Source organism: Candoia aspera, chromosome 5 (assembly GCF_035149785.1).
Source record: "Candoia aspera isolate rCanAsp1 chromosome 5, rCanAsp1.hap2, whole genome shotgun sequence".
Classification (NCBI taxonomy): Eukaryota; Metazoa; Chordata; class Lepidosauria; order Squamata; family Boidae; genus Candoia; species Candoia aspera.
The window spans coordinates 79690267-79714000 of NC_086157.1; the positions used below are offsets into that span (position 1 = coordinate 79690267).

The following is a 23734-nucleotide window of genomic DNA, read 5'->3' on the forward strand; positions in this document are numbered from 1 at the left end:
TAGCGGGACAACTTCCGTTCTTTCCTTTCCATGAGTGGTGGAAAGTTTTGTCACTCTCTTCTTCGCAAGCCACAGAGAACGGCGTTCACTTTTTCTCCTCTCGCACGAGCGGACTCGCTTTTAGCAACGCCTTCATTGGAAGAGGTGTTGCTAGGGGCCTACATCCCGCCTTCCTCGACGAGCCAAAGAGAGGAAACAACTCCATTCAGCCCCACCATCCGCCCCCCGCCTCTCCGTGTGCCTGTCTGTCTGGCAGGCGGCTCCGCCAAGTCTGATCCGCGCCATCGCGGGCTTTTGGGGGCAAGCACGGAGCAGATCGGAGGTTTCGTCCCGGTCGATGTGGGAGCCGAACTCCGCGCTGTCAGGAGCTGTAAGGACGAGCCGGAGGGAGAGGTTTCATTGCAGCAAGTGCAGCACTGTTGCCCGCCTTGTCTGCTTCCCCCCGGGCGGGGGAGAAAAATTAGACTAGGTTGTGCAGAACAAGATTGACGGGAAGGAAGGAGACTCAGGGGTGGGAGAAAGGAGTTGAGTGGATGGCTCAGAAAATTCAGGTGATGGAGAAAAAGCCTTGGAGGCTCAAAGGAGAGGCTCTGCTTTTAAGGGAGGGAGGGACGGTGGAGTGTCTGCTGGGGGCAGAGATTGAAATGTTGCACCCGATGAAGAACATATACTGTGAACATTATGGGGATTTCTGAGCCAGTGAACTGTAAATCTGACCAGGGTTTACGGAGACATTGTCACTGGAATAATAGAAGTTTGCCACCTTGAAAGTACTTACACAGAAAAAGATTCACCTTGTTTTGAAACAGCCAAGTTTTAAAGTACCTTAAAATATGTATGAAAAATAGTTAGAAGTGCAGCTCTGAGAATGTTCCCAGCAGATACCGTCTACAGGACAGTCCTATGTATATTTTCTGGTAAGTAATCCCACTGTCCTTAATTTTACTTACACCCAAGGGAATGTGCATAGGACTGCATCCCTGAACGGTCTTCCTAGGCATAAGATCCATTCAAGAGAGACAGACTTGCTTTTGAGCAAATATGCTTGAGCATGTACTCTGTGCTGCAATACTGAATTTCAGATTATTAATAATTTGATTATCAATAGTAATGTTACATAGGTCAACAACTGGAAGGCTACTAAGTGCAGATCAGCTTCTAGCCCCAGATTAATTTTGGGAAATAATCCTTCTAGTTACTTATATTGCAAAAACAAAAAATTAGATATGATATATGTGATTTGATATTATCCCCCACTGTTTAAACAAGAAGCTATATTATTTCCGAACAGAGTATTTAAACACAAATAAATGTAAAAGAACGGTGCATGCTGATCCTACCTATGCTGTTCTTGAGTATATCATGTTGAGCAGTAAGGCTTATAGGTGGGCTTCCAGTTGTGTTTGCTTGAACTTTAGTTCACCTTCAGCTACAGTTCAGGTACTTTGCAGGTAGGGATCCTGATAAAGCATGGAATATAACTATACAGAAAGCTCAATTGTAATTCCAAGGAAAGCAAATTAATCCTGTCTGAGGATGTGTCATTCATTTTGGCCAGGTTAAGTGTGGGATCCAGCAGGGCAGTCACACACTCTTTAAATGAGTTAAACTATCTTTTTTTATGCTTGGTGAGTGAAATAATTGTGATGCAACAATTATAGTTGGTCTTGTTGTGCTGCTCACTGCAGCATAAATATCAGATACCGTTCTGTAATATTCTTGAAAATGTAGGGATAAAGCGGAGGTGTGTAACATTTTTGGAAATAAGTTGGGGTTTGAGTGACCTGTCAATATATATACTGCAGAAAGCAGAAGAAGTAGGACAAAAATAAAGTTTGGCTTTTCCTTTTAAAAGGAGTGGCTGTGGGTTGACGGCTCCTCTGCTTCCGGGAAATTGTCATCTTTAGTTCTGGATGGGGTTGCGCTACCCCATTCAGATTTGGTGAGTAACTTGGGGGTTCTCCTGGATTTACAACTCCTGCTCGAAGAGCAGGTGGCAGTCGTGGCCAGGAGGGCCTTTGTTCAACTTCGGGTTGTGCGCCAGCTACGCCCGTTCCTGGAGCGAGAAGCCCTCCGAACAGTCACTCATTCCCCGGTCATCTTCCATATAGACTACTGCACTGCACTCTACGTGGGGCTACCCTTGAAGAGTATCCAGAACCTTCAGTTGGTCCAGAATGCAGCCGCGCAGGCTATTATTGGTGCCCCAAGATCGGCACATATAACACCATTACTGCGTGAGCTGCACTGGGTGCCAGTTTGCTTCTGGGTCCAATTCAAGGTGTTGGTTATGACCTTTAAAGCCCTACATGGCATGGGGCCAGGTTACCTGAGGGACCATCTCATCCCCATAACATCGACCCGTCCTACCAGGTCATGCAGAGGGGGCATGCTGTGAATCCTGCCGGTTAGGGAATTCCACTTGGTGGGGTCCAGGAGGCGTGCCTTCTCTGCAGTGGCACCTGCCCTGTGGAACATTCTGCCCCCAGAGGTAAGGCAGGCCCCCTCATTCCCAGCCTTCCGGAAGAACTTGAAAACCTAGTTCTGCCGCCTCGCTTGGGGTGGGAGAGGTAATAGCTCATCTTGGGGGTGGCTAGCACCATAGATCTTCCCCACCAAATAAGAACATTGCCCCTTGGGTTTGGTATTTATTTTAGTCTTATTTATTGGTTTATTTATTGTAATTTATATTTTATTATTTTAATTCTGGTTTTACTGTAAACCGCCCAGAGTCCCCCTTTCTTGGGGGAGATGGGTGGTAATAGAAGTTTAAAAACAAACAAACAAACAGATGAGCTTTAAAGCTGTAATAGATTGTCTGTTTGTGTTAGGTATATATTACCCAAATATCAAGTAATTAAGACATTAGAAAATACGGTTCTCAGGCATCTACAAAGAGATAACACACTAAAGTAGGGAAAGAAAATAGGAATGATAAAAGCATTTGACCTCAGTTTTGATTCAGAGACAAGGATCAAGCTCTGGGCCTGCAGGAAGAATAAAAGATTAGACTAAACTCATATTTATCTACAGTGATGATGTTGATGCTGCTATAGTGGTTGCATTCTAGAAACAAGTTCTTCAGAACTTGAGGGAAGTGATGAGATAGATATATAACCTTCAGACTGTTATGATTTTATGATTCACAAATTTGACAAATAAATACCAGAAATGATACGAGCTTCTGTATGGTTAGATATTCTGAACTTTCTTGAATTACTTTTTATGTGTTCTAATGTTTGATTTTTTTTTTAATACTCAGCCTAAACTACCTGAGATATGAAAACCTTATCTTCCCTGATTCCTGCCTAACGGTTGGCCATAAAAAGTTCATTGGGAAAATTAGATTATCTTTACATTTTGGCAAGTAAGTACTGCTATTGAGAAACCAAAAATCAGAACAGCTATTCAGTTTGGCCATGGCTTTCTTTTCCTTCTCAATATGATGATTATCAAAGCAACCATTCAAAATGACATTTGTTAGTTATGTATGTCAATTGGGACATGGAGCTGCTAATGAATCTAGAATCATTATAGGACATTAGAGATCTCCCTTACTATTAGAAAGGCACATTGTTTTATTAGTTAACTTGGATTTTTTTTCCTTTCATCAAGGTTTTCAAAGATCAGAATTGTTTTATCACATTCCCCAATATAACATATCCTTTCATTAATGCAATTATTTTTAAACTACTTTTTTTTTTCTTTTTTTGGATCATTTAAACTCAAAACATTAAATTAAATATTTTAATAGAATGAACTGGAATAAAATAAAATGGAAAAAACCATTTAAAATAATACAGATAGAGTATGAAAGAAAATGTTGAGGTATCCATCAATTTTATATACGGCATAAACCTATTTTGTTCAGAAGCCACTCCTATTGTGCTCAGTGGTGGTTATTCTGCAGAAAACGTGCTAGGATTGTAACTTATAGAAGTATTTAATATTTTAATGAATTGACAGTAATAACATGTAATAAATCAGAAGCTAATTTGAAATAATGTTTTAGGTGGAGAAGTGTATTTCTAGTACTAATTTTCCAAAGGAAAAAAAGGAAGTTAGGATCACAAACCAGTCAAAAGTGTCTGCTTAATATTTTACTGTGAGGCTGAAATTTGATCTGACAGCAGACTGGACTTAAACTGATACTGTATGAAGAGCTCCTTCATCAACACTTTGTCAAGCTTTCATGTTTGTCTCTGTCCAGAATAAGTGTGCTCTTCCTCCAAAGTTTCTTCAGTGTGAGGCTTTTCTCTTTCATTTTAATATGGGCAATGTGATTTTTAAAACCAGCCTTGGCACAATTGCAAAAAAATGCCTCTCAATAAATTCTGGAAAATGTAGGGGCAAAACAATACACCCCCCCCCATTCACCTCATTTTTCCTAGGCAGCCAGTCTTTGCTAGCTGTCAGTAAACAAACAGTGCAATAATAACCTCTCTGTTAGGATTCCATTCTACTCTAGTTCTGAGCAGAAATGTGTTTTGAGGATAAAGAACTCTATGACATCTACAGTAAGCCAATTATGCTTATACGATCTTTGAAAAGAACATTTTCCCCCCAAGAAATCCATGGCTAATAGACATGACAGGCTTTAAAGAGATGTGCTTCCTGAGCAACTAGGGAAGGTGCCAGTCAGGTAAACATTTGTAATTAAAATGGTAGCTCTAGAAACTGTTCTAAAAAACATAAAAAGTTGGTTTCACCCAGCGGTGTACAAAATGTGTCTTGATCTGTGTTAAGCAAGAAATTCCCCATTTTAAGCGTGAAAGTATTTTGAGTGGGAGTGCTTTGGTTATTTTGGAAGTATTTCAAGCTTGAAAGAGACCTATTCCATAAAATATTCAAGCGAGCCCATTGCATTCTCAAGGTCTGTACTCTTGCAGTTGCAATGAGGGTCCACAAAGTTTTGGGTTGGAAAGGTTTGAAGTGAAATATTTGGCATGCCCCTGATTTCAAAAGAGCTAATAGAGAACTCATGGTCTACATGTAGTTCATCCATACATCATGCTAAGTAATGTGTTGGATCCCCATATAGAATGGAACTTGTGAATTGAGGGAGAAGGCAACCTTCACCAATTCCTCTTCCTTCCTGCTATCTGCAAGGTTGAAAATAATATGAAAAGTGCCAGTGCAGAGAGGAGGAGGAGTTACAACATCCACTTCTTCAGCAGGAAAACTCCACTAGAAAATAGTTCCCTCTCTCAATAGAAGGAACGGGTCTGTCCACACAGGGACAAATCAATATTTCTGAAAATACCTTTCTTTAACAATCTTGCTGTTTTGCCATGTGGTATCCATATTTTTTAATATTTTGTTTCATCAATGTATGCAGTCATATACGTTGTCTGCATACTGGTGTTCAGTTAAAATATCAGTTAAAGCATAACTAAATTCCATTGTACAAGCTGAGCACGAATACAATCTCTTTCTCTCTCTCTCACTCTCTTTTTTCTCAGATTACTAAAGACAGCAATGGAGCGATTTGATGTAAAGCCACCTCCTTCCCGGAGCCGTTCAAAGACTGCTTTATACGTGACCCCTCAGGATCGTGTAACTGAATTTGGCAGTGAACTGTATGAAGACGGGGGGAAACTGTATTGCAGTTTTTGCAATGTAGTCCTGAATCATGTTCGCAAGTCTGCAATCAACGACCATCTCAAATCCAAAACGCACACCAAACGTAAGGGAGAGTTTGAAGAGCAAAGTGTCAGGAAGAAACCACGGACTCTGACTGCCTCGCTGCAGTGTAACAGCGCAACCCAGACAGAAAAGCCCAGTGTAGTCCAGGACTTTGTAAAAATGTTTCTGGAAGCTAGCATTCCCCTTGAGAAGGCTGATCATCCAGCTGTACGAGCATTTCTCTCTCGCCATGTGAAGAATGGGAACTCCATACCCAAGGCCGACCAGCTGAGGAAAATCTATTTGTCTGACGGGTTTACAAATCAGCTTATCAAATCTGAAGAACACTGAGAGGGGAGCCACTTGGTTCTAGGTGTCAAGTGTTACAATTGCATAGCAGTGATGTGGTTTATTTTTATATTCATGCACATGCGATGTTATATAATAGGTTTTGTATTGTATCTGACAATCTGTCTCAGAATGCAATGGTGTACAACCAAGAGTTGATGGCTATAGAATAAGAGTGTAGCACTAGGTTGCTGAACTTTGGGAGGGTGGGAAGGGCAGGAAGTGGCAGGTAGGTGCCATATTGCTTAGTTTGTAACCCCAGTCCTGAATAGCATAGAAAATTTCCTCTGATTGCTTCTTTTACAGTATCTGATATTTGTAAGTGAACAAAGTAGGTATGGTTACACCCAAGTGTTTAATTTGGGGCTTTAGTACTAAACATGTATACATATGTATCTTATTTATTAGGCCCATATTCTCAGTATAAATTTATCTTCCATTTAACTGTATTTAGAATTTCTGCAGTATTCTTGAACTTTGATTTCCAATGCAGTTGCCACAGTTCTGCTGTGCAAACAGATATTCCAAATTGGCTAGTTGTTTAATTCTCTGTAATTACATACAATGTAAAATAACTGACTCTTGCACAGCTCACATAAATGCCAATGCACTTTACAATAAAGGCGAAGCATAGCACCTGCATTTAATTTTTTATTTTTATGAGCATCCTACTTATACCCAGAGTTCCTGAAAGCAAAAATATATGAGGTACTTGGCAGAAGTAAAGAAAGGTTTTGCAAGATTTTAATTATACTACAATTAATCAGAGGAAGTTGTAGGTCTCTGAGAATAGAGCTATGTAAGCAGTTACATATTGATGGCGGGGGGTTGCAAACAATGCCTCTCGGGATTTTTCTGACATGGTATTTTTGTTTCTTACAGTCAGCCTTCAGAATTCTCTTGAATAACTTTTTTTTTTAAATCTGTCTGAATATCTAATATGTTTGAACATTGCTCTGCTTGGACCTGTGTGAATTTGCTAGTGTGAAACAGATTTACTGATATCTTTTCCTTCAATACATGTTTCCTTTTCTTGTTTAAAGTTTTTTGCTGGGAGCATATGATTATTGATAATTTAATTCTTGATTAAAATATTCTTCATGTGTTACTAGCAGCAATGTATAATTTTGCCTAAGTTAAACACAATTTATTTAAATAGTGGTTAAATCCTATTGATTTCAATATTTGTTATATAAAACCTGTTAAATTTTGTACAAAAAAAAAGGTTAATGTTCACTAGATCATGCCCCAGATATTTAACTTTTTTTTAGTAAAATAGCGAAGGAAGCAGAGCAGTTTCTTATGACTGGTATGTTTATTATTATTAAAATGAAAATGCACAGTCCATTCCAATGGGGGGAAAATAATGGAATATTTCACTGTTGAGGCCCTATCTGAGTTAGATCATGCATTATTGTCTTAGCCATGCATATTTCTCTTTCTTTGAACTAAAATTGAAGAGACAGCAAGCTAGTCCACTTCACTGTTGCACATTTGAAATGTCCATCAAGTTTATAACAAAGCTTAAAATTAATAAAGGTCTAAGCTCTGCTTGGCTTATTAAAGTCTGGTGCTTATATAAATTGTTCTCCGACTTCTTCCAAGGATCTGCTTGGGTTATTAAAAACTGTGACTTTCATCATTAATTCTCAGATTTGTACAGAAACATTAAGCAGTTTCTTTTCTAAGAGTAGACCTCAGAAGGAGTCATCCTATTTTGGGGACTCATTGATAAGTCATAATTTGCTATCCATTAATTTCAATAGCTCTGTTTGTAAGTATGATTAAGTCTGAATATGGCCTAACGTTTCTTCTAATTTTGGAGGAGCTTCTGGCTTTCTTTGTTCACAAAGAAATATTTTCCTTTTCTATGGTTTATGCCTTTGTACTTCTTGTCAAGTTACTCTGAATTTTGCAAAAACATAATATTGCTTATAATTGTTCATCAGAGCTTGGGAAAAAATGAGATTGTTTTTCCTTCCTTAGCTGAACATTAGTGACCCTTAATTTAATTACTTGTACCTGAAGAATAATTTCTGGAACAAAGTGCTAGCACACATAAGACATAAGGTAATATAAACATGACCTACTAGATATTATTTTCCAAATTATGAAGACTACTAGTTGAGTTCAGCATTTTAAAACATGCCCATGACTATATTGGATTTGCAGGAGTGCATTTCAGCTTCATAAACAGACCTGTCAGTGTAAAATTTAGGATTATAGGAGTGCTGCTTCCTACAAACTAAGCTCACCCTAATTAATTAAAATTAGGAAAATGGCATACTTTTTATCTAAAAGGAATACTGCCTGAACAATATGTGGGGATTAATTTTTGTTTTGCAAACTTATTATATGATATTTAATTTTACAGATTTTTCTTTGCTTATCTAGTAAATCTTATGTATTAGTTTAAATAGGGGGCTATAATGCACTGTCATCAATAAATGTGTATTTCTTGTCTGCCTCATTCATAAATGTGTTCTGTATGAAGTATAGTAACAGAGTAGAAGCCCTGTATGTAATGCAATTGGAAATGCATGCTTTATATTTCATAAAATTATACCATTAAAGTGCTTTGCTACTTCCATTTTCAATCTTGTACGTTAACAAGGGCATACCAGCAGAAGGCATTTGTGTTTGTATATTTTCTTTTCACTCTTCCAGCTAATGTGCAGAACGGTGGTCCATATACTGTATCTTCCCATGCTTCTGAAATGTGTACATTTTACCTCAAAGTGATTTATAACTTACTCCATGGTACTTTACATAATATGTGTGAAAAGACTTCAGCCTAATAGGAAAAAAAAATAAAATTGTCTTTTGGTCTATACAGTTAGTAAAAATCATGACAAGAGCATAACACTTAAAAAAAACTATTTTAATTGGGCAAAATGAAATTTTTGTTGAAAATGAGATTCAGATAAGCAAACAATGGAAAGTTTACTTGCACCTGCTTTATTAATACAATTTGTGCATATAAAATTAACACTGAAATCAGTAATGGCTATCCAGCCAAGGTAATATATTGTTACACAGATTTACAGATCAGCTATATGGATATATAAACATGATTTGGGTTTTGAAAAGGCCAAGGCTGCAGTCTTCTGCTTGAGTACTTGAAAGTAAGTTGTGTTGGATTTTCTGTGAAACTTGCTTCCAGGTAAATTGTATAGGATCAGGCTACACCAATAGGCATAAGTCTGTATCTTGCAATTCACTATTACTGATTATGGTTGTTCACTCTAGTGTGTGTTCAAGACAAGCTGTCTTACAGCTGAAGTGTGGTGTGCATGTGGGCACACGTGTGAAAAAGACAAATGATTCTGAGCATATATTGAATGCAGCAACATAATCACAATGTTGGATATTAGCATGGCATTCAAAATGTCCTAAGTGGGTGAATAAGGATGCTAATACTGGGTTGGATGTAGACTAATTTAGTTATGCTTTACCACCAGTAAAATCAGTGGGACTTGGTCATGGCTTGCTTTTCACATTTATTTCAATAGAATTTAAGTATAGCCAAAAAAAAGTGCAAGTCTAATGAGATTTAAACTTCAGTAACTTTAGATGGGCTTTCTTCCACATAAATGTGGAACTCTTCTGAATAGTCCTTCAAATATTTGATGCCCATCTGACTATCTTTTAAAAACTAAACTCCCAGCAAATGTTCAAACCTAATTTCAAATGCCAACTTTCAACTTTCAGTCCTAATAGTGGACTGAAAAGAAGTTTTACCCAATCAATCTAGTTTATTACAGAAAGCAAAACTGATTTTTTTCTAGCTAAGGAATGTTCTTATAACATTCAAAATTTTAACACCTATAGATATTTTTGAGATTTAGTCAATTGCACCATATAAAATTTAACTAAGTTCTTAAATTAATTTTGTGTCTGGTAACATTTTTGTTTTCCTTTGAACTAAATAAGGAATATAATTACAATGTCCTAATGATTACCATTGAATTTATAGGTGCACATTATATGGATAATCTTGCTTCCTTTTTTACTGAAAATCTTTTAATGCTAGGGTGATTTTGTTCGTTTTGTTTGTTTTTGGGTTTGCTTATGCATGTTGAGTATTCATTGTCTTTATGTTTTTAAAGCTCTGTGTTAACTTTACAAAATAAAACATTTTAAAGTAAAGACGAAGTGAAATGCTATATTTAGAAGCATCAAAGTACTAATGATTTTTTTCTCTCTTCTATTGCTCCTTGCAGATTTGGATGGATGTCTTAGTGTAACTAATGATCATGCTTTGCTTCCTTATATGAAGAGAAATTTGTTTTCATTATTGAGTATAATGATGGTACTCTGAATTGCATTTTAAACTTGATCTTCCTTCAAAAAGAGTTCAGGTCAATATATATGGATTTTCCCCACCCCAGTGCCCTGCCAATTTTATTCTTACAACATGAGACTGAGAGTCAGTGATTGGTCTAAAGGCAGACTGAGAACCTCAAAAAGAAGAGGGATGAAAACAGATTTCCCAAGACATAGCCCAACAATGATTGTACCACATGCCCAATGCTGCATAAGTGTGTAGAACTTGGAGATTAATAAGTTCTATGAATTGTCTCTCTGCAGATGGTTAATTAGCAGGTACTTCAGACTAAAAGGTCATTTACAGCTTGAGGCAAATCTCAAAATCAAGGCTGCAACATTTTATTTTCTGCCAGCAATACATTTTCCCCAGTAGGAGAACTCTGACAATTACCTCCAGATTTTTATCATAACTTTGCTTCCTAAACAGTGACAAGTTTGACTGCCCCCAGGATGGGCTCAGATAGACTACATGTTATATCAGTCAAATACAGCTTTAACTCATCTTAAAGGAAACTTGTGTAAGTATGGAAACCAGATTCTGTACTTCAATTTAACCCACGCTGTTAACCAAGAAGTTGAGAGATTGTCTTAATGCAAATTTTCATAAAACCAAAATATTCCTGTAACAAAGCTTTCAGACGAATGTTACGAAATTAAATAGAAGCAATCTTACAGTGTGTGTGGCAAATAAGAGTCCTTATGAAAACAGCACTGATCTGAGGTGAATATTGCCTTTTTATTTCAGATGATGCCATGAAGCTTCTGGTGGTCTATACATGCTGAGCCAAAGAAAAATAGTTGTTTCCTGCTGTTTCCTCTGAATGTCAAAGCAGTTTAGAGGAATCGTTCTCCCTGGCAGAAACTCCCATCCTGTCCTGCCTCCTAGGATTTCTTCTCCCTTCTGAAGTAAAGGTGCAGGGGCACCTTATTCTATTCTTACACATTTTTATCTTTTTTCCTCATTGTCATTGAGTGCTGAAGTGTGCTGAATTTGTGAATAGTACCCGCGTTGCTTGAAATCTAAATGGTTATCCCTCAAAACATCTTTTGCCTAATTTTTATTGCTCAGAGAAATATTCAGGAAGAACAAATTGTTGTTGGTCATGCCAAACATGACTGCATATAATTTGTTTTGAATTTTTCATCTTATTAATAAAAAAAAGACAACAGGCTATGTCACTGTAAAGCTATTATATCTATGAATGTGCAGAAAGGGAAATGTTTACAAAACTGTTATATAAATAATTGTTGAAGTAATTTTTTCCCCAATTTATTACAGCTATTTAACATCTGTCAGCCCTTCAAGGTAGGCCAAGTCAGGAAACACATCACAAGAACTACGGACCTCTATTGTTGTAGGGTACAATATCAGAATCTTGAAAGCCTGACTGAGTTTCCTTCTGCCCCTCTTATACCAAAAAGAATCAAGGTGGAGGTGTCTTAAGTTTCTTTCTCACTCTGTCTTCCTTCCCAGGCCTTGGTGGATATGTACCTAACCATTCTTCCATTCCTTCTCCAGCGTTAGCTCTGCATTGCTCTTCAACATCTACCACTTTTATTTGTTTAAATTTATTGGCCACCCAACTCCAGGGGACTCTGGGAGGTGTACAAATCATTAAACAATAATGAACACAAACCATCAAGCAAACTGCCTTGTGAAGGTGCTGATAGTTAAGTTCTACCCAAAATCTGGGTAAAAATAAAGTCAATATTTTTAAAAACAGGATATTGCTAATTCAATCAATTTCCTAGAATTTCATCTGCTGTGCTCATTTGTTTTCATCCCTGTTCAAAAAATCTAGGTCATCAATGCCAAGAACAGTTTAGTTCTCATTTGGGGTTGCCCAGGGTCCACTGAACACAATGATATCTGAGATTACCCATGAAATAGAGATCATTTGCCCACTCCTGTAATTACTCTACATTTAGGAATCAACAAGAATAGCAGCTTGGCTTTGGATACTTACCATATGTTCAAAAAATCAGTGGATATAAAATTCCTTGGGACCACCCTCAGACATCTAACTCCAATTTTTGGCCTTGGAATTTTAGCAGAAAGCACAGTAAATTACACACCATATTTAACAGTTTGCACTCACCATTATATAGTTTGATCAGAGGAAATATGGTTTTTGAGAATGAAATTATAACTAGCTGCCTATAGATGGCACTGTTTTGCAAATAATGTCTTGATTTTAATTGCTTTTTATCTACAGTGCCTTCCTTTTACCTATATGAAATTCTTTGAAAGGTCATGTTATGCACAGTCCATAAAGAGTCTCAAAAGCTACCACTTGCCACATTACACCATTAGCATGAAAGGAGCATGTCCAGATCTCATCCCAGAATCTTTCTCAGGTGGATTTTTTTTTTCTTCCTGCCTCATTGCCCCTACCATGTTAAGGATCCTAGAAATGTTTTCACCTTGTTTTAAAATAGTATTTATATGTTTTACTGACAATAGTTTATATAGTTTGTCAGTTCCTTTGGGAGGACTGTTATCTTGAAAGGCGATCTATAAATAATGGTCGTAAATAAATTATAAGTGAGTGAAAAAAATGTGGTACATTTTCTTCAAGCTTTTTAAAAAATAATTTGCAAGTTCACTTGCAAATACAGCATTTTTAAGACATGAATAGAAAGTATTACCTTCACACATTGTATTGTCTTATGTGCACTGAAATAACCATGTTTAGAGATTAATCTGAATTGTCTGTAAACATGGTTTGACTTTTTAAGGCAGCATTTAATCTGCAAACATGCTTAAAAATAGGACAATAGTGTAATTGCATTCTGTTCCATTCCTTCTCTGAACACTGAGGGCCATATAAATGTTGCTTCTTTGGTCAGCAATTTTGTGAGATTGATTAGCCTAAGCAAAAAGAATGCACAGTTCTAACTCTAGTATCAGCAAATGGGGATTTAAACACAATGCTTTGGTAGCACTCAAGCATTGTTCCACACTTGCTATCATATTGGATACTGTAGCACCAGGATCCCAAATGTGGTTGCCAGGATGAGCCCAATCACATGCCCTTTGTTGTTCACTTGCTTCCAGGCCTCACGTGATTTTATTTTACTTAAATTCTTTTACTTTAAAAAATGGGTAGGTATCATGTTGCAAAGGAAAGCATCAGACTCAAGCATTATGTTTTTTTCCAGGAATGCTGCTAGGTCCTATGTAGATTTCTAAATGTATCCTTAGAAAATAAAAGGCAGCCATATTCCAGCGCTTTGTTTGGAAGGATGCATTTGTTCGTTTTACAAGATTTGCATGCTGTTTCAGTCACAGACTCTAGGCAGCTTACACTACTTTCGTACAAGTATCTTCCTGTCCATAAGAAATGCTAAAGGTTTGCTAGGGTGACAAACAGCATATTGGAAAGCTAGAGGAAGTGATGAAAGGCAATTTTATGAATTCGCTTACTGGCAGATGAGTCCTTAATTACTGGCTATGGCGTCTATGATAACCATTATGTGAGAGGGCCTGTGACATGTTCTAAAAATTCCAACTATGCAAAAAATAATTGAGACTCCTGCTATCCCATTTGTTGGGGGGTGGGGGAATCACACAATTGAAAATGGTTCAGATTTTTCTTGATCTAAATTATATGACCAACTACAAAAAATGTTAATGTACTGCTTTTATATACAAAGTCTGCAATTTGGCAGCATAAATCATTTATGGCAATTTGCGTGGGCCTGAAAACTTTGAAGGTAGCTTCCTTTCTATTAGATTGCTAATGCAGTCCATCCATCCAAGGTTGGTTTTATGTAGTTCTGGCCAAGGGGAGCTCCATGCCTGATGTAATAGGCTGACTTGGGTAAACACCTTAGTATCTATTAGAGGTAGGAAAACATCCTAAAATATGCACTTGCAAATTTGTTTGCACCCCAAGGACCTTTGCACTACAAACCTATGGTAGGCTGCCTAAGATCATAGAATCAGAGTTGAGCACCCACCGCTCAATGCAGGATCCAGCAAAGCGTCTCCATCAGATGACTGTGTGTTTTTAGTTTGAAGACCTCCAGTGAAAAAGAACCCACCAGTGGTTATTTAAATATTATATCATCCTTTTTTCATCCAGAAAAATCTTCACTTTCATTCATTCATTCATTGTCATGTTCATCATTTCGCTGTGCATGTACATCGTAATGGTTCGCATGCCAGGGCGCTGACGCACGTTCCTAGCTGGGAGGGAGCTGCTGAGAAACCTTGTATCAAGCGCTCTATTTCTGCTCATTAGGCAGGAATGTGTTTGGGTTATCTTTTTGGTTCAAGGTCTTTTTGCCCATTGATCAGCAGAACTCGTTAGGAGCACCTGGGAATGTGAATTGGAGATGTTTGAAGAGGGGTGGGTGGGACTCCGTTTGTACCGGGGCTATTTAGTTTGATGTTAGGCACACTTTTCTCATTCTCAGCTTTCATTATGTTTGCAATCTATTTCTAATAAAATCAGAACTTAAACTTTGTTTTATGAGTCTGAGAACTTTATTGGAATAGGCATTCATTACATAAAGCTGAGAATCACTCTAAAATACCTCGCTAGTCTATACCAAGAAAATTCTTGTGAAAGAAGTTAGCAATGGCAAAATCGAAACCAGAGTCCATGGGGTAGGAGGAGGCGACTAGACAGCTACTCAAATCGGCATTCCTGAGCAGGGACCCGAGCCCCCTCCCTTCCCACCTCTCCTGCTACCCGAGGGGTTCTAGCTCCAGCCCAGAGTTGGGGGAATCGGTGGAGGGGGGAGAATCGGAATGACCAGTAACAACTGGCTCCCCTCCGGAGATGATATGGGATACGATGGGGGAACCCCGGCTTGGGATGTCCCACACATCCTGGAGACTCCGTTTCCCCCTGACTCCCGAAGTTGAGTCTACAACGGTGACGACGGGAAGACAACCCGATGCTCCGCAACAGGAAGAGTCTGTCACACCTGAATGGATAAGATTGATGGAAGCGAAGCTGGAGTCCATCGAATATATGCTGAAATCACTTTCTCTGGGGGTGAGCAGTCAGGTGAGAGACGACGGGAGCCCAGGTACCAATCAACCATCCCCCATCCTCCCTCCCCACCCGCAGCTGCCGCGGGGCCGCGGATGGCCACGGGAAACATCTCTGCCATGGAGGGCACCACCTACAGTATCCTGGGGGGCTCCTGTTCAACCCGCTGCGGGGGCCGCACCGGCAGGAGGGGTCGCGAAGGACTTTTCTGTTAAGTTTGACGGGGACCCTACCAAGTTGTCCTTCTTCCTCACAAATGCCATGAGCTACATGGAACAATTCGAGCATTGCTTCGCATCCGAAAAGGCTAAAATCACGGCAGTGGCCACAAAGCTCAAAGGCAGGGCAGCAGACTGGTATGTGCAATTAACCGAGGCTAAAGCCCCTGAACTTGACTCTTTTGCTGATTTTTTGCTCGGCTTAAAGCTCTACTTTGAAGATCCTCTTGCTAAGGCAAGAGCTAAGGAGGCTCTGAAGGATCTCATCCAGGGTCCCAGGTCAGTTGCCAACTATGCCTTGGAATTCAAGGCCTTGGCGGGTAAAGTCCCTGAGTGGTCTCAGGCAAATTTAGTCGACAGGTTTAAGGATGGGCTCAATCGCGAGGTCCTGAAATGGGCATTGGGCAAAGATGACCCGGAATCGGTGCATGATTGGATCTGTCTGGCCAGTAAGGCTGAACATGCCCAGCGTACCTACATGCAAGCTAGACGGCATGACAGACCACCTTCCACGATGAAGGGACCCCGACAGGGATCGGCGACAGCGCCATTGGGATACCGGACCTGGGATGACGAAAAACAACCCCGGTTTGCCCGTGGTCAATGCATCAAATGTGGCAAAGGAGGACACCGAGCCACAGACTGCCAGAAGAACAAGCCCAGGGAGCACCCACCAAGGGTGCCGGCCCAATCGCCTACCCCCTCGCGTCGACTGACTGTGGCCAAGGCAGTGGCTGACGAGGAGGATGTCTACCTGTCTGGAGAGCAGGCTGCCTCTGAGCAACCAGTGGGAAATGCCTTCCACCTGCCTTAAGCAGCGCCAATGGGCAGGTGGAGGAGGATGGGCGCAAGGACGACATGGTGAGTGCTGACTGCCCCATTTTAGCTGTAAAGGTCAAGTTGGGCTCTCATACTAGAATTACCAAGGTTTGGGCTCTAATTGACTCAGGGTGCTCCAGATGTCTCATCCACCCTGACCTGGTAGCCTCACTGGATTTACCTTGCTTTCCACTCCGGCAGCCACTGTTTTTTACCCAGTTGGACAGATCTACGGTGGGAGGTGGGCCGGCAACACAGTTCACTGGTACGGTGGCATTGCACATGGGCAGCCACAGGGAAGCATTGAAATTCATTGTAGCGCCTGTGGGAAACCCGATGGTGGTTCTGGGGATCTCCTGGGTGGCTAGTCGCAGCCCTTACATTAATTGGGCGCACTGGACTGTCACTTTCGCAGACGGCTTTTACCAGGCCCCAACACCAGAAAAGCCTGTGACTGTGGGGGTGGGGAGGGCTGAGATTGTCATGACCCAACCTTCCCTGCTGCTCGTGGAAGGTTTGCCCACCCGATACCAAGACTTTGCTGATGTGTTCGAGGAAGTGGAGGCGGACCAATTGCCTCCCCACCGAAAAACTGACTGTGCCATTGAACTGCTTCCCAACACTCAGCTACCCAAGCCAAAGATCTACCCAATGACCCAAAAAGAACTTGCCGCATTGTGCGACTTCGTCGACAAAAATCTAGCCAGGGGTTTCATTGAACCGGCTAACTCGCCAGTTGGAGCCCCTGTCCTTTTCCGCGAAAAGAAGGACGGCACACTTAGACTTTGTACGGACTACCGCGGGTTAAATTCCATCTAGATTTGCAACAAGTACCCTCTGCCTCTTGTAAAAGACATGTTGGCCCATTTGTCCACTGGCAAAATTTTCTCCAAGCTGGATCTCCGTGAAGTGTACTTTCACATTCGCATCAGGGTGGGGGATGAGTGGAAAATGGCTCTCAACTGTCCATTGGGGGCTTTTCAATACAGAGTCCTCCCCTTTGGGTTGGCTGGGGCCCCAGGTGTTTTCATGCAATTGATTAATGAGGTCTTACACGATCATTTGTTCAAGGGGGGTTTGGTCTATTTAGACAATGTTCTCATTTACACTGACACAGTGGAGGAGCACGAACAGCTCTTGAAACAGGTGTTGAGCAAACTCCGTAAGGCCAAACTGTATGCCAAGCTTTCTAAGTGTGAATTTCATTAGACCCAGCTTGACTATTTAGGCTACCGAGTCTCTGACAGGGGCATTGAGATGGACCCTGAAAAGATTCGGGCTGTTCTCAATTGGGAATGACCACACACCTGATGACAGCTTCAAAGTTTTTTGAGGTTCAGTAACTTCTATCGCATTTTTATCCAGGTGTTCACTGAGATTGCACTGCCCCTCACCGATTTGCTGCGCACCAAGGGGCTGGGGGAAACGCGCAAGGTCAGGAACCCAGGTGCAGTGCTTAACTGGTCTCCTGCCTGTCAAACCGCTTTTGACAAGTTGAAAGCCCTTTTCACTGCTGAGCCTATTTTGTTGCATCCGGATCCTGAACGACCCTTTGTTGTCCAGGTGGATGCTTCTGATTTTTCTATTGGGGCAATTTTGCTTCAGAAAGATTCAGCCGGCCACTTGAAGCCTTGCACTTATCTCTCCCATAAATATTCAGAGGCTGAGCGCCGTTGGCATGTCTGGGAGAAGAAGGCTTTCACTGTGAAAGCTGCCTTGGAGGATTGGCGGCACCTTTTAGAGGGGGCTAAGTGCCCTTTCGAGGTTTGGACAGATCATAGGAACTTGGAGGCACTTCACACTCCCCGGCGTCTCAGCCCTAAGCAGATTCGCTGGGCTCAATTCTTCAGCCGTTTTGATTTTCAACTGAAGTTTATCCCGAGGAAAAAGAATTTTTTGGCTGATGCTTTGTCCCGTATGCCCCAGGACTCTGGACAGGTGTCCGATGTCGTGGGCACCATTCTTACTGAGCCTCAATTAGGTTTGATCGCTGTCACTCGAAGCAGAGCCCGTGCACACGCACCCTCCCCCTCCACACCTGCCCCGCGACCCTCTTCAACTGTGAACCATCCCAGACAGCAGCGGGTGCAAATGCCTGGTCCATTGCACGCTGATTTCATCTCCGCTTTGCAATCTGATCCTTGGGTCTTGGCAAATAAGGACAAGGTTTCTTTTGAACGTGACCTGGCCTGGGTGGGTAGCCAGTTATACGTCTCTGACTCTCAGAGGGCTGGCGTTCTCAGCCGCTCTCAAGACAGCAAGCTTGCTGGACATTTTGGCTTTGTGAAGACCCTGCATTTGGTTAGGTGCCAATTTTGGTGGCCAGCATTGCAACGCAACATTAAAGACTATGTCACTTCCTGTCCTGTTTGTGCCATGTCTAAACGACAGCTTGGTAAGCCATAGGGGTTCTTGCAGCCTGTAGCCAGCCCTTCTCGCCCTTGGGAGGAGATTTCTATGGATTTTATTGTGGATCTGCCCCCCAGCCAACGTAAAACTGTCATTTGGGTTGTAAAGGATTATTTTTCTAAACAGGCACATTTCGTCCCCTGTGTTTCCATTCCCTCGGCCCAACAGCTAGCCTGTTTGTTCCTTGTTCATGTCTATCGTCCCCACGGATGCCCCACCCATTTGGTGACCAACCGAGGGACACAGTTTACTTCAACTGTGGAAGGCTTTTTTGAAGTTAATTGGTACTGAACAAGCATTGTCCACCTCTTCGCATCCCCAGACTGATGGATCTACAGAGATCCTTAATGCCACTCTTGAGCAATTTCTTAGGGCATACGTTAACTATCATCAGGACAACTGGATAGATTTGTTGCCCTTCGCTGAGGTTGCGTACAACAATGCTGTTCACCAGAGTACTGGTCAGACCCCCTTTCGGGTTGTTTCTGGCCACGATTTTGTTCCCATTCCCGAGCTACCTCAACCCCCTTCCCCTTTGTTGTCTGCTTGCAACTGGGGCGCCCAGCTGGCTGATTCATGGCCTGTGATTAAACAAGTTTGACGGATGCCCAAGCTTCCTATAAGCTCCACGCGGACAAGCACCGCTCTTTGCAGAGCGCTTTTAAGGTCGTAGACCTTGTTTACCTTTCCACCAGGTTTATCAAATCCACTCAACCGTCCAAGAAGTTTGCTCCTAAATTCATTGGTCCCTCCCCTGTCACCGACATTGTCAATCCTGTCACTGTTTGTCTGGATTTACCACATAATTTGAAACGATTGCACCCTGTTTTTCATTGCACTTTACTTAAGCCTGTTCATGACTCTTCACCCTGGCATCCCCAGCCTCCCCCTCCTGCTCCTATCATGATTGACAGGCAGCAGCACTTCGAGGTCAAGGAGGTTCTGGACTCTCACAAGCTTTGAGGCACCCTGCAGTATCTCATTCGCTGGAAGCACTTTCCCCACCCCGAGTTGGTGCCTGCTCATCATGTTGCTGCTCCTGATTTGGTGCACCGTTTTCATTTGTCTTACCCTTCTAAGCCTGCTGCTTAGTTTTCTGGGAGGGTGGTCTGTCATGTTCGTGGGGGGGGAGGTATGTCATGTTCATCATTTCGCTGTGCATGTACATCATAACGGTTCGCATGCCAGGGCGCTGACACGCGTTCCTAGCTGGGAGGGAGCTGCTGAGAAACCTTGTACCAAGCACTCTATCTCTGCTTGTTAGGCAGGAATGTGTTTGGGTTATCTTTTTGGTTCAAGGTCTTTTTCCCCGTTGATCAGCAGAACTCGTTAGGAGCATCTGGGAATGTGAATTGGAGACGTTTGAAGAGGGGGGGTGGGTGGGGCTCCGTTTGTACTGAGGCTATTTATTACGCTTTTCTCATTCTCAGCTTTCATTATGTTTGCAATCTATTTCTAATAAAATCAGAACTTAAACTTTGTTTTATGAGTCTGGGAACTTTATTGGAATAGGCATTCATTACATTCATTCAAATTTGTTGTAGCCACCCAACTCCAGTGGACTCTGGGCAGCATACAGAATCAAAAACTACATAAAAACTGATAAGATTTTAACTGATAAAACCATATAGACAGCCCAGACTAAAACAATCTTAAATGCAACACAAATCAAACAAAACACCCCCCCCCTCCAAAAAATACAATAATACCTTAACCCTAGGCCTGGGACCAAAGCCAGGTTTTCAGAGCTCTGGGAGGATGCTGTTCCAGAAGACGTGGGCTGCGACACAGAAGGCACATGTCCTCAGTCCCACAAGATGTCAGTATTTAATAGAGGGGACCTGGAGTTCTGCCAGAATATGCTGGGTGGGCAGAAATGATTGGAAAAAAAGGGTCCCTCAGAAATCCAGGCCTACACAATACAGAGCTTTATGGTATGGTAATAACCACACCTTGAATTGCACTTGGAAGCTGACAGGCAACCAATGCAACTTTCATAGCAGCAGTAGTTTCTCAACTAAACTCTTAAAAGAAATTTGCAAATGAGAACTTGATCCTTTGTCTTTATCCATGTACTATGCCTATATTCTATGCCTATCCTATATTCTTTCTTGTACTTTCTCTAGTTTCTGACCTCATCATTTTACCCTCAACATATGGAGAGACTGTAACTATCTGCTCCTCCTAGAGAAAAGTTTTAGTAATAGACAGGAGTAAAAGGAACTTGCTAATGCAAAATTACTCTTGAATTTAATCTACAACATACATAAAAATGCCAAAAGAGAGCATTTATTCTTTCAGTTTTGGAATCGTTTTTTTCCTCATAGTTTCCCTTTCATTCTCATCCTTTGGAACTCTCAAGCAAAACACCTCAACAGCTTCATATTTAGGTATATATTCAGAGATAATTACAAAGAAGAAATAATTTTTCCATCGCTGATAATCACATCAAATATGACATTTTTGCAATACCATGATGTAGATTTTATATGTAATATTAATAGAATCACAGCATTGTAGAGTTGGAAGAGAATCATCTATGCCAGCCCTCTGCGATATACAGGAAGACCACTTAAACCATCCATGAGTGGTGTCTCTCCAGCCTCTTCTGAAAAACCTCCAAAGATGGCAGACCCACAACCTCCATTTTGGTGATATTTAAGCAAACTACATTAGAACTGAGTTTTTTATTGGAAGAAAGTAGTACTGTCTAGAGAGAAAATGGTTTAGAAGATAATTCTATCTTTAGAAGACAATTCTATCTTTGGTCCTTCTCCTTTTTCTGACTGAGGGCCTTCCATGTGGAAGTGCTGACCCAGTAAACCAGTAAAATTATTTGCTGTTGACCAAATAATGGTGAGTGGAGGCTTGCAACTACATTTTTTTTCAGTTTATCCCTGTACAAGTGACATTGCATTCATGGATATGGAAATGTTATTTCAAGGCAGTGAAACAATGTATTACTGCCTTGTGCTTGATAGATCTATGTCCCCATTTGAGGGATTTCTGGCTTACACTACTACACAGCTCCTGGAAACAAGTTGGTATAATTAAGGTAAAAGAGCCTGAATGCAGAATTATCAGCATGCCAGCATTAGTAGTTTGGAAGACAGTGGAGATCTGCCACCATGACAAGCAAAGAAATGGCTATTATTTTATTTTTGTGAAGAAGGAAAGACATGTGTGTTTCAGCATGGAACTGTAAAGGTGGGATAAGATATTCTGTTAATGGCAGCAAGAAAGTAGTGCTTGCTAACCATACACCGGATACAGCTATGGGCCAGATTGGGTGTAAGCAACAACTGGCTGACAGTTCCCTGTGAGTACTAGACTTGGAAACTTATAAATGTGCCCTTATTAATAGCATCCTGATATCTCAGTAGATCTGAAAGTAGTCAGTTCAGCTCACATTTATTTTATGCACATTTCATATTGGGTTTGGTATGCTGAATTCAGAAGTTTTGGAAAACAAAGGCTGATTGTCTAGAAAAGCCCAGTAGAAGTATTTTGCACGCTATTTTTCCCCCTAACTGATCATGGCCCATTTTCTTATTATATTTTTTCAACCATGAAACCACAAACTTCAAACACAATGCTCACAAAAGTTGCTTATTCTGTTTGAAAGCCTCAGTTTGCTTAATGTAATGTAGATGTATCTGAACCTCAGCTGTGATTAAAAGATCAGGATCTGTCTGCGAATGCATATTTCCTTCCTCAGTTCTCTCTTTTTCTTTGCAAATTTCCCCAGCCTTCCTCTAATGTGCTGAAGGACAGATAAAGAACATGGACACAGCCTTGGTTCCTGAGCAACAAAACAGTTGAGAAAATTTAACTGGTATTAATAATGGTTAGGTTTGCTGCCCTCCAGATGTTTCAAGATTGCAGTTCCCAAAATTCCAGAATGGCTATTGAGAAGACCAAGAGGAACTGATGGCCAGGAGAGAAAAAGCTGGTAAAAAACAGACAGAGCATGACACCATAGCAAGCACCTGATCTCTTAACCATTTATGTCAAGTTGCCCCAGAAAGCAAAAATGTAAGACTATCTGAGATTTAAGCTTCTTCAGTTCAAATACATTAGTATTGACTTAGATATTTGTGATTTCGGGTTATACCTCATCTTTTTAATTTATGCAGAATTCATGTAATTACATTATTAAGAATACTTCTTAAGTGATTTGTCTTACTAAATCCTTTTGAGCAATGTTATTTTCTTTCTATAGCCCTAATGTGATTTCTAAACCATGTTTGTGGATTTTAATATCCATTGTGTTTTGTTTAATAAACCATGGTTAAAGAAATAATAGGTTTATGCAATGTGTGAACCAAGTGTACGTTAATATATTTTCAGGTGGGACCACAGCACAGCATCAAAATGGAATTTTATCACCCAATCTTTTCAGGTATTATATCAAATGGATAGACACTTTCTATCTTACAAATGTTGATCAATATTCCTGGATAACCAAGCATGCCCAGTCCTCACTGATTTGGTTTTAATGGAGGGTCAAAATTTCTAATGTCTAATCTCAGGGGTCCCATCAAATATTAATATTCCTGTCTTGTTTTTCAGTGCCTCCCTTTTAGCTGCAATCCTGCTGGCATTTACCAGCACAGCAGTTACACTGAAACTGCTGAAATGAGGTTTTAAAGAAAATAACACATCTGAACAAAGTATTGCAGCAATTCTTTTTAACAACTTTATCTTTACATTTTCAAATATCTTTAAGAAGCTCTTTGAAACTACATTGATGCTGCTTTGATTTGGGTTGGCTGCCTTTTATTCTTCAGTGGTTTCTCTTACAAGGCGGAAAATATGCTAAAAGACAGCAATAACAAAACAGGTTGAGTTTGGAAACCAAGAGTAGCAATTCTATTGCAGGAAGATGTTAGCTGAAAAAAAAATCTGCTTTGCGTGAGATAAAGCGCTTTTCCACCCCCTCCCTTCTATCACTTCTCATTTTCATACTGTTTCTGAGCC

The 23734-nt window shown here is 40.7% G+C and overlaps 1 protein-coding gene across 2 annotated transcripts; it reads left to right on the plus strand.

The window, feature by feature from the left end:
• The first annotated feature begins 43 nt into the window (after nt 1–43).
• CGGBP1 (CGG triplet repeat binding protein 1) lies at nt 44–8443 on the plus strand. Of its 2 annotated transcripts, none has more exons than XM_063305555.1 (3): nt 44–917; nt 3263–3367; nt 5463–8443. In XM_063305555.1, exons 1-3 carry the CDS (start codon nt 904–906, stop codon nt 5974–5976), a joined length of 633 nt encoding a protein of 210 aa, XP_063161625.1. In that variant the 5' UTR covers nt 44–903; the 3' UTR covers nt 5977–8443. The 2 variants fall into 2 exon arrangements, with proteins under 2 accessions (XP_063161625.1, XP_063161626.1); XM_063305556.1 differs by having other exon boundaries at nt 44–370.
• Nucleotides 8444–23734: the final 15291 nt, after the last annotated feature.